Source organism: Henckelia pumila, chromosome 1 (assembly GCF_033568475.1).
Source record: "Henckelia pumila isolate YLH828 chromosome 1, ASM3356847v2, whole genome shotgun sequence".
Taxonomy (NCBI): Eukaryota; Viridiplantae; Streptophyta; class Magnoliopsida; order Lamiales; family Gesneriaceae; genus Henckelia; species Henckelia pumila.
In genome coordinates, this window is record NC_133120.1 from 61630024 (window position 1) to 61642267 (window position 12244).

At 34.3% G+C, this 12244-nt stretch overlaps 1 protein-coding gene across 1 annotated transcript; it reads left to right on the forward strand.

Annotated features, from left to right (window-relative positions):
• The first annotated feature begins 515 nt into the window (after nucleotides 1-515).
• LOC140874830 (E3 ubiquitin-protein ligase PRT1-like) lies at nucleotides 516-9814 on the forward strand. Its single transcript, XM_073278263.1, has 8 exons — nucleotides 516-602; nucleotides 690-800; nucleotides 1094-1122; nucleotides 1239-1418; nucleotides 5468-5848; nucleotides 5928-6119; nucleotides 6674-6807; nucleotides 9059-9814. Exons 2-8 carry the CDS (start codon nucleotides 727-729, stop codon nucleotides 9467-9469), a joined length of 1401 nt encoding a protein of 466 aa, XP_073134364.1. The 5' UTR covers nucleotides 516-602; nucleotides 690-726; the 3' UTR covers nucleotides 9470-9814.
• The last annotated feature ends 2430 nt before the right edge of the window (nucleotides 9815-12244 follow it).

Below are 12244 nucleotides of genomic sequence, written 5' to 3' on the forward strand. Positions count from 1 at the left end.
ACATTATGCTTGAGAAAATAAAAAATATTAAATATATAAACAATAACAAATACTGTATGAAAAATCAAAATATAATTGATTATTTATAATTATGTTAATTCGGTAAATCGATTTTTTATGAAAGCAAAAAAATCGAACCCAATAATTAAAATTTTCTAAAAATAAAATCGAATTTTTTAATTAATCGAACCGAATTTTTGGTTCGATTGGTAATTAAAGCACACAACATATAAATTATTTATTTGTGTTTCTATATTAACAATAATTAGTTGGTGCATTATTATGTAGTATTGAAATATAAATTATAAGAAGGAAAAAATGATGTAAGAAAATTTAACAAAATAAAAAAAAAGAATTAGAATGTATAATAAACACAAAAAACAAAAAAAAAGAGAAATAAAACCCCAAAATTTTAGCAAAAATAAAAACTACAACAATGAAAAAAATTAAACAATCAAAAAATATAATTTTTTAAAAAAACCAAAAAACGAAAAAAATAATAAAAAAAAAAAAACAAAGTGGGCTGCGTTTACCCCCACAGCATCCCCTACTGTAGGGATTGGGGGATCCAAATCCTCGAATTTTTTGCCCTAGCTTTTCTGGTAATCTGTTCGTCATTCAAAACTTGTACAAAACCGTCCTTATCCATTACGATTTAACTGACATGTATGCTTAATTTACGCACACAGAAGGTCTCTTTTTGTGTTTTGGACAATATCAATAATAATGGAAAGCAAAGAAGCTTATGCCGAATTAGAGTGCGAGGAATTTCCGGATGAGTTTCAGTGTTGCGTGTGCCTGTAAGTATTTTTTTATGAACAGCACCAAAGGCTTGATTTTTGTTTTTCTTCGTTGGGTGATGATAAATTGTATTATCAACATCTTCATGGAAAGTAGAAAAAGAATTGAATTTGAAGTGCTTTCTGTTTTGGTTCTGATTATCAGTTTATAATTCTTCGTTTTGAAAATTGATCAAACTAATGCTACATTATCCTTTATTTGCATTTACGGTCGAGTTCTGTGTATACATAGTATTGTGATTCTTGTTTCCATGAGTGACCCTTTCTGATGTGTATTTTTCTTTATTTTGCAGGGATATCATGTATAAACCTGTAGTCCTGGGTGAGTGGGATTAACAATTTTATACATGTGTGTTTGGCTACATTAGTGCTTAAAGCATTTGAAATAGTTATTTGAGAATGAAGCTTACCTTTATCTTCATTTTGTTCTGTTTTCAGCTTGTGGACACATTTCATGTTTTTGGTGTGTATTCAAGGCTATGGAAACTTTCCGGGAATCACACTGTCCGGTCTGTCGCAGTCCATACAATCACTTTCCAAGGATATGTAAATTGCTGCATTTCTTGCTTCTAAAGCTCTATCCATCAGCTTATGCAAGAAGGGGAAGACAAGTTGCTGGTATGTCTAGTTGAGATGTTGAGATCACTGTTTGAGTTTTGTTGCCAAGTATTTTATGAGTTATTAGTAATCATATGCTTCTGTTCTTTGGCAGCCCAAAACTTGTGAAATCCTGGATGATAATTGAACACTGTTCACTAATTCTGTATAACAGGCTTAACAGCCTCTAACTGAATTTGGAAGACTGGATAACCAAATGTAAACCTTAAAAGAGGTATCCTCTTTTATATTGAGTTCAAGAGACTTGACAAATTTCAAAAGCTCGTATGCATAGTGAGTTAAAGTGAAGTTGAAAATGGAGTCTGGTAGGGAAAATGATCAAGGATGTAGCGCCCTTACCGCAGCCGCTACTAATCAGACTATTAAACATGTATATATAATTAAAGTTAAGAACACAAATTAAACCGTGAAAACAATAACGTAATTATTTTACAACCCAATCGAAATAAACATAATAAGTTTAGACTTAAACAGTTAATACAACCAAATCGAATTCATAATTAAAATACAAACAACAAACTCCAAGTAATTAACTTCCTCTGTAACACCACTGGAAACGGAACTTCAGCTATCCACTACCCTGACCGTTTGAACCATCCAACCTAAAACCTGTTTCGTCGAATAGGGTGTTCAAGATGAAAATAAGGACGTGAGCGACAATCGCCCAGTACGTAAACATACAAGTATAGAAACTGATATGATGCATGTGAAATGCAATATGCTCGGAAAATCAAGGATCAAATCTAGAATTTCTTGCTCAATATAGAGGCAGCCAAGTGTGTAATCTCTCATCTGCCCGAGCATGTTTTGGCTCTCACATTCATTATCAAAACGTAGACCTGAAATGTCTAGGGTCATTAGAGCCCACGGGTCCTATCGGACACTGTAGCCCTTGATACCCAATCGTTCACAATATTAAAGGGCTGAGCGGCCCCACCAAACGAGGTATATCTCAAAAATATCAGACACGTGGTATGCGATTAATAATGTCTAAGCAGTAAAGCATATATCATGAGACAATAAAATATATTACACATAAGTGTGTATATTACTCTTGGATATCTCAGTCGGTACTTTGCATACCTAACTAAACCAAATATGTCTGAAAAGTCTACCCGTCGAACCTAGACAATACAAACACACTGAAAATCACTAACATGTCGGATCTAGAATTCCTAAACATGTTTTTAATCTCACTACTTAAGGCTTTATGATTATACTTGTGCCGGTCCTCAGCTCGCTGATGACGTCTCGTTTGCGAGTCTGGGGTTTCCGACCCCTCCTCGAGTCGACAATAGTTCCAAAAGCCTCCTGACACTAAAATATTCTATAAACTAGCTAGAAAACTCAAAATATATGGCCAAGAATCAAGGGAAAGAAGCGAAGAGGAAACGGTGCGAGAAAACAAATGAACTGAACCCCTATGCATAGGTTGTATCCGGATGAGTTTGGAAGATCTGATCCGGGTTCGGACATTCCGAACCCGGCTTTATCCGACACGTGTCAAAATCTCATTTGCTTACGAAAACGGCCTTATCCGACACTTGTCAAAATCTCATTTGTCAGTTGGATTTCTCCGGATAAGAGAGAGATGGAAGGTCCGAAGAGTTCGGAAGGTCTGATTGCGTTGCCACTTGTCATGCTCTAATTGATATGCTCTGGATAAGCTTATCGGTAGGAGATCGGAATATCCGAACTTGGTTCGGTGGATCCGAACTGATCTTCGGTGGTTCTGAACATGCGGAACTCAATTTACTTAAACAATGACATCTTAATCATGTTTTAATAGTACTTAAATCAAATTAAAACTTGGGTCATTACAAAGGATCTTCTATTTATTTGAAATTTTCGATGCCTTAATTGCTAGTTTATTTTTCCTTTTTGTAAGATTTTTGCGCCATCATTTTCTATTCCTTCCACATGCACTATTGAGAATATCTTGAATATTATTTTCTTCAATTGCCCTTGACAAATCATTTTTTGACAAATTAAGTGTGTCTCACATTCAAATCTAACCATGAAATTACGGCAATGTTATGATTTAATTGTGTTTTTGTTTGAACAACATGAACTGAAACATGGAAGAACCCGTAGTCATGGAAAGGGAACTCTTCCCGAAATGAGTTTCTTCATTGAACACCATCATACTTGCTTTTTTCCCTCATCTTAAACTTTTTCGGACATGTCAGGCATATCCTTCACAGTTAATGGCGTAGTTTAGTGTAAGTATGAAGTTTTATTTTATGAAAATGGCATTTCAGGTGTACTACATGATATGGAGACTAGATCCATTCAGGTTTAGTTTTTAAGTGTATTTAGATTGTTTTATGGCATCCCATCTTTTATGGTAAAGCTTCCAAGTTCCAATGACCTCCCACAGTGTGTTCCAATCCAGCTATTAACTTGGATTGCAAATTTTCAAGAATTGTTAGTCATACCCATAGTTGTCAAAGGCGAGCGCCTCTCGCCACCAGGCGAGGCCCCTGCGCCTGGGTTAATTTTTTTCAGATAACAATTATAGCAGCCCAACTTGTCTTTTTTTTTTTTAATAACTTAATTTCCTTAAAAGAAAAAGCCCAAACCAAACCAAACCAAACCCTAGCCTAGCAGCCCAAAAAAAGAGTGCAGCTCAAGAGCGACTAAGAAACCAATGAGGTCAGCAAGCGGAAAGCTATGAATTTAGTAATTATATTTGAGCTTTGGATTGTGATTAGTCAATGGTAGATGATTGAGGAATTTTAATCTTGTTACTATGAATTTATTAATTATATTTTGCTTTGCGTGACTTAATTATTTATATTTAATAGCATTTGTCATGTGTTGATATATTTATTTTAAGATAAATATATATTTCTAAAAAATTAAAAGTGTGCGCCTTGCTTCGATAAGGCGCGCCTCGGGCTCCAGGGCCCTTGTGCGCCTTGCGCCTGTGACAACTATGGCCATACCATGCTCGTGAAAGCAGAATTTTTGCTTTTCAAATACGCCACGTGTGTGCAACTATTACTTTTTTTTTTAATTGCAAAACTTTTAGCAAGTACCTCGATAACCAAACATGATTTAACTAAAGTAGCCTGGCTCTTTTTTTCTTTCTAAAAAGGGTACATTGTGTCATTTTTATCCAAAAAATCTATGAAGAAATTTAGAAATCTTGTAAGTTATAACAAACTAATATCGCATTTAAACTTTCAAACAAATTTCAAAATCCAACCAATAAATCAAAAAAATTCCGATGCTTGTTTTTGTTCATTTTCTCATATAAATTTTTTTTATATATAATTTTTCTAAGCTATTATTGATGTTCATACCAATTTAAGCATTTTGAAGTTTCACAAGATGTAGTTATCAACCAAGGAAAATGGATTTCTAATTCTATCTTAAGTTATTGAAATGTTTTATATTAAATACCTTCATAATAGGCATGATATTTAGCTCTCCAGCGATGTGTTCGCATGGTTAATACATTCTAGTTTTATGTTTCATTAATTCTTATAAAATTTCTCTATTGAATTTTCCAGAGTAGCAAAATTAGGTATGATAGCCTAGTTAAAAGGAGAGAGGACAAGAAAAGGAAATTATTTCTTTCTTTCGTGGTTTGGATACATTAATCCGTGGTTGAATATGCTTGCTTCACGTAATTTGAGATTTCAATAAGATCCTTTGACGTCTTTGTTTTTCTGGCTTTTGAATCCATTGCTCAGATATTGAATACACTTGCTTTACGCCATCATACATTAATCCGTGGTTGAATATGCTTGCTTCACGTAATATATGATTTCAATAAGATCCTTTGACGTCTTTGTTTTTCTGGCTTTTGAATCCATTGCTCAGATATTGAATACACTTGCTTTACGCAATCAGAGATTTTCAGGATCCTTCGATCTCTTGACGTGAAGGACGATATTAATTAGGAATAGGCAAATCCCAAATGCAATTTCATGAATTTGTAATCACATCCTAGACAACACAGCTGAAAATCTTTTCTTGTATGACATTTTGTGCTTGAATATTCATATGTTCTGACCTGCTCTGCTTCTTGATTGCTTCAGAAGAAGAAAAGGAGTGTGGGCATGCATCTCCACAGTTTGATGATGCTTTAATTGATTCTCATTCCCATGAATTGACTGATTTTCAAGACACCTCTTCTGCACTTCTGAAAGCTGCCGCAGTTGAGCCTAAGGCCATACATGGAAGTGGTGATTCGTTGGTTCGAGATTCCTCGGAAAATTCTTTTCCCGGTGAAGATAATGTCGATTCTGTCCCAACAACTTTAAAATCCCAAACTACTAGCTACCTGTCCAGGCACGAGAACTATATGGTCGCACAAAATGATACAAATGAAATGCTCAAGCTGTTCCCTCTGTCCGTTTTTGAATGTGCTGTGTGCACGAAGCTATTGTATCGTCCCGTGGCTCTTAATTGTGGCCATGGTATGGCATTTTTACTTTTATCCTGCATGCCAAGAGGAACATTTACAGCCTATATTAATTGAGTTATTTTCCTTTGCAGTTTATTGTGAAGCTTGTATAAATAGTCAACACGACAATGTCTGTAGATGCCCAGGGTGTCAATGCCCCCATCCGAATGGGTTTCCAAATGTCTGTTTGGTACTAGAGCATTTCTTGGAAAAACATTTCCCCACAGAACATTCAGCAAGACAAGAATCTGTTGCTAAAGTCCAGCGTGCTAGCACATCAGGATGTATGTCGATTTTTCTTGTGTGGTTTTTTACTGATAATATGAACCATGTTGCCATAACTAAACAGCGTGGGCAAAGAATATTTTTACACCTAGCAATTCACGTAACTCATCACATAGGTTTTTCTTCCTCTCCTTGTTCAGCATAATTCTTGCGAGTCATTTATTGATTACGACTACTTTAGTTCCATCTAACTAAGCTTTTAAATTTAGGTCTGTGAAATCTTCATTTTGCTGTTCGAATCTCCAATTTTTATTTAACATAAAATTTTAATGCAGAGGTATGCATGTTTGATTGATCCTTATTTAGACCCTTCCCGTTGCAGATTTTACACTCTGGTATTTATTGTACATGTTAGTTCTATATGTTCACTTTTGTTTTTATCTGTTCAACTTGCGACTTCTGGACCTTGTCATATGGCTCTTGTTAGGGCTTTCGTATGTTAAATAATAAACTCAGATCTTGTGGTACACAGTTCATTAACATCATATGGTGTTTTGCTTCTTTTCATTTCAATCTCATATGTTCAATTTCTCCCCAAACATTGTTGCATCAGGTTCGACAGAAAACCAGAAGCATGCTCATGATAAACACTCGAAAGTTCCTTCAGATGTTTACTCATCTTGGTGGTTTAGTCCATCTTTCAATGGGCCAAAAGTTCATCCTGGAGTTGGCTGTGATTACTGTGGGGTAAAACAGCGTTCTCTTTATTTTCTTTAATATTACTATACCCGTCGGCTAGCATTCATGTCTTGCTAAACTTTTACTATGGAATATTTTGATTCCACATTACCATGTGAAATTAGGAAGGTAATGCTATTAGATTTTTATCAGGTACAGAAATTGTTTTTCAGCATAAATATTTTGCTACTCTTATTGTTGCATCCTCATTGATTGGAGATTTGTCTCTGTCTTATTTGGAGACATGTAGTGAACTCACATTCAGTGCATGTGATGCACAAGCTTCCTATAATTGTTACAAGTACAGTAGCTTGTCGTGTGGCAGAAGATTTGAATGCTTATGGTGTGTAATTTAATTTCTGTGGTTTTTGAAAATTATTTCCCGAAAATGTGTTTCCAGAGATTAATTGGAGGGAGAACATAATTTATGTTTGGGTTGGATTTTTTATGAAAACAATTTCTATTATTATGGATGCCACGGTATATAAAAAAGTGTTGCACTATTAATTGCATGCAGGCTAGTTTGACTTTTGAAAATGCAATAGCTTTAGTTGAAATATGCAATATAATATTTGGAGTTGCTTTGTTTTCTATAGAGTTAATTTGAAAGCAATAATCTCTTTTGGGAAATTTGAGATTGGATGTAACCATATATTAATGTTAAGTTGAAAATGATAAACTCGTCGGCGCGCCTGGGCTCGCCTTTGAAGCCCACTACGCGCCTCAGTTTTTTTTTTCTGTTTTTTTAAATTTCTTTTCTATTTTAAAGTTTAAGATGATAAAAAACCCTAGAATAAAATAAATGGGCTAAGGAAAGTCATTTATTTTCTCTTTTTTTAATTTTTAATTTAAATAACATTTAATTGAGGTTCTATTAGAGCCGTCAAAATGGGTCAGGCCCGTCGGGCCAGCCCGCCCCGTCATTAAAAATTGGCGGGTTGGGTTAGGATTTTATTGGCCCGTTTGGAGGCGGGCCTAAACGGGCCGTGGGTTGAGGCGGGGCGGGCCGGCCCGCCTGTTTTTAAAAAAAAAATTTGTAATTTTTTTAAAAATTATGTGCATTAAAACATTTTTTTAAATAATGTGATTTTAAAATTTGAAACTAGTATTTGATATATTTTTAATATTTTTCATTATTATTTTCAAATATCTATTTATATTATTCATATTATTTGAAAAAATGATTTTTATCCAAAATATAATAGTCAACATAAAAATTTTATATGATTGTTTGATTGTTACATTTATTATTTGTTATTGTGTAACATTGTTAATATATTATTTTCGATTTCAAATACTAATTTTATTTTTTGCATTATTTATTTTTATTTATTTTTAAAATTTTGACAGGTTGGCCCGCCTAGCCCGCAATCCGGGGCGGGGCGGGGCGGGGCGGGGTTTTTATGACCCGTTTGGAGGCGGGCCTAAACGGGCCAACCCAAACGGGCTGCGGGCCTCGGTGTGGCGGGGCGGGCCGGCCCGTCTGACAGCTCTAGGTTCTATTTCCCAACATATTTGAAAATTACATTTATAGATAGATAGATAGATAGATAACAACTTTAAACTAGGATTTAAATTTTGTCCATCTGCCTTAAAATAGAATCTAAATCGATTGACAGACAAATTAGTAGAGAAAATCCCTACACTTATTATGGTATGCTAGTAATAGCAGATTTCTTAACTACGCATACTAAAAATAAAATCTCTGCATTCTACATTAGAAAACTATGAGTAACGCAGAAATATGCAAAGAATGAAACATTTTCTTAAAGCATTCGCAAAGAATATGCACTTTACCATAAAATGATCGTAGTAGATAAATATTTTTTGTGATATGATATATTTTTGCTTAGCTAAATTATTTCAATAATAGTGTTTTATCATATAATAGCATTAAATAAATATATTTTTCTGAATAATTAATAGTGCACCTTGTTTCGATAAGGCGCGCGCCTCAGGCTCCGGGACCCCTTTGCGCCTTAGTGCGCCTTGCGCCCTTAACAACTATGCTCGTCGGGGAACTTTAGAATAGGTGGAACTATATTTTTGAGGGCATAGATATATAGCCGGACTTTTTTTATTCCATTTCGAATCAAGCATTGCCTTGTGCTTTTTATCCTTTTCTTTTTCCTTCTGTCCATGCTTCTGAGTGTTATACCTGGCCAGTTCTCGATTATGTCTCAAGAGTCTAATTGTATAGTTGGATGTCAGTAAATCTCGCCATAAGCATATTTCAAGAAAAATTCCGTTATTAATGCAGATGTGTCCCATTATTGGCGAGCGATACAGATGTAAAGATTGTGTTGAGAAAATAGGCTTTGACCTCTGTGAAGGTTGCTATAGCAGTCCCTCGAAGCTTCCAGGTCGATTTAACCAGCAGCATACTCCAGATCACAAATTTGCAGTCGTGGAACCATATTATCTGCGAGATTTAACATTGAGTCTTGGAGCAGAAGAATATGAACAGTCTGACAGTGGTGTCAGTAACCCAGTCAATCTTGAAGTAGTTTTCAGGATGTCCAGTTATTCAAATGATGCTTTCGAGGATCAAGTTGAGACTCCGACTTCTCTTCTATCATCAGATGATGATCCAGATGATCTACAAGGTGAAATGGCATTCCAGGATCCATTGAACGATCCTTCAGATGATCGAGGTGACCGTGAAACCTGACAAAGAGTGTGTGGATCATTTTCCCATGCTCAGTTCGGAATGCTGAAGTACATTTTGCCTTCTGAATATCATATGATTGAATTAGCTTGTTCATTTTTTCATTTAATGCTCTTTCACGGCGACATGAATGGAGCAATTAAGACCGTGTAAATTTCAAGCTTGAGTTATGCGGGTGACATGTGAAGGGTTGGGATTTGATTTTTTTCATAGTGCACTCCACGTGAAAAAATATGTGGACAAATCAGGACTCTTATTCTACAGTTGGGGTGATACTTAACTGTAGGGTCGAAGTTCCCATAGTTTGATAGTCGAAGAAATATGAACTATAACTACTTTATAATTGAGTAACTCTTTACACCTTTGAATTTTTTTGAAAAAAAAAATTGTTTCTTGCAATGTCTATTTACAAATGTTCAAAAGATATGTTCATTGGGTATGACAATGGGACGGGTTTGTTAAACCACATACATGCTCTGTCTCACCTTAGACCCGCATTGGGCTCGAAACCAACCGATCTCAGTCCGAGTTAGTGCTGTTGGACCTGCTTAAAATTGAATAATTTTTTATTTTAGTCATCATAAAATAACAAAATATTTAAAAACTAATAAATCATTAAAGTATTTTCCGAATTTACACTAATAATACTTAGGAACAAAAATATATTATCACAAGTTAAAATCTAGGTTAATTAAATTGACCTCTCATGAGGGTCTTCACAATTGGCTTGGCTCGCGAGCTTGGAGAAATTTTTTTTAATTTTTTTTAAATTTTACATTAAGGATTTATATGTATTTTTTTAATGAAAGTTGTGATTTTTTTGTGTAAATTACTTTTTATAAATTGTATACTATGAAATCAATAATTAAAAATTTTATTAATATGTTTTTATTAATATTTATTTATGAAATGAATTTTATAATTACTTACCGCCTAACCCCCAATCCACAGTTTTATTCTGGTGCTTCCGAGCTGCTCGGTACCTCCGATTAACAACATTGGCTTCCGAATTCTGTGCTTCCAAACTGCTCTTCGGAGCTTCCGAACTTTCCCAACACTTGAAACTCACATAACCATTTTTAATCGTCCTGAATATGATTTTCAACTCCTTAAACCCAAATGAGAACCCTTAATCATGTTTAGGCAGTAGATTACTTAATTAGGAGTCAGGCTACTACAACGACAAGTCGATAACATTTCAATACACCACAAGTATTTAGATACACCAAATAAAGAAGAATATGCATTTACTCTCAAAATAGACAAAACGGTTTAAATAAAAAAAATAAAATGTTAACATTTGCAATTCTTTACATTTAAAATTCAATCAAAAATTTAAGCAACGAAAACATTGTAAGCAAAATGAGATCATTTGATCTCGAAAAAAAAAAGATAAAAAGAAAAGAGGATGTCCAACAATACATCGATCATTAACGATATTGACATACAAGTAATAATAGAAGATGATAACATACCAGAATGCAGTTGAAAATAATGAAATTATTGTTATTCTTGCAGGTAAAGATTTTTAGCAAGGAAAAGTGTCCGCCCAACAAAAGAATAAAATAATAACGATAAAAAAATGTAAATGATTAATGGAGACATCATCACAATAACTATTAAAGATGATAAGAATATTTATTATTTCATAGAGATTAAAAACGGATGATAAATGAAAAATATAGTGAAAGAGAGAAAATTCCAAAATATAAAAAGAAAAAATATTATTTGACGCGATAATTAAAATTAAATTTAAAATAAATTATCCATATTACATTTTTTTTATAAATCAATAGTCACAAAATAAATTATCAACACAGAAGATAGAAAATTATAAAATAAATATTTAATTTGATTTGATTAACTTATCTCACTTATTAACAAATACAAAATAAATCATATTTCTTTAAGGCATACATACATGAGATAGAATGTAGTGCCTCTCTTGGATAACCTACTAAAGATTTTTAAGCATACAGTTAAGTTTTAAATCACAATAATCAATAAATCAGTAAAAATAAAGTCTTACAACAAATCAACCGGAAGATTATAACCGACACTAAAACCCAAGATGAAACACAATTTATACAACCTCATCGAAATCAGTAAAGAAATTACCCTAAACATAAACCTGATACTGGAAACGAACACAACCCATGGAACTGCTGCAACCTCAGCGACCACTACCTCTGGGTCCATCCAACCTAAGTCCTGTCCCGTGGAATGGGATGTACATGACAAAACTGAGGACATGAGCGATAACAACGCCCGGTATAGAATTATGAGTATACACATGCTATGAATGCTAATGCAAATGTACAGGTACTGAAAATCTATCACGGTAAAACTCTTGCTCAGTCAAGTGGTGCCATGATATATAGCACACTGGACCGTCGTATCAGGAGGTTGCTCACACTCCAGAATAAAACTGTGGATATCGGTGACCTGATCCCGTACCAATGGGCCCAACCACTGATAGGCATGTCGTCAGCCAACAAACTTAAAATACCTACTCCTTAACAAAAAAGAGTGTAGTAGTTGAAAGAGTGGGTGCCCGGTGAGCCAACTTGTGGCTAAGGGCTTTGATGACTCTTTGTATAAACAATCTTTTGTTTAATATAATTTACACTTTTATAAAGGCAATGACTTTATCTTTCTTCATATTGTTATATTATGATATACTATTGTTGTTTTGATAAAGACCTTGAATATACTATAGTGTATGTAAGATGTGGTAGTACATGGGGATGACTATCATGAAACACATCTTATAGTCAC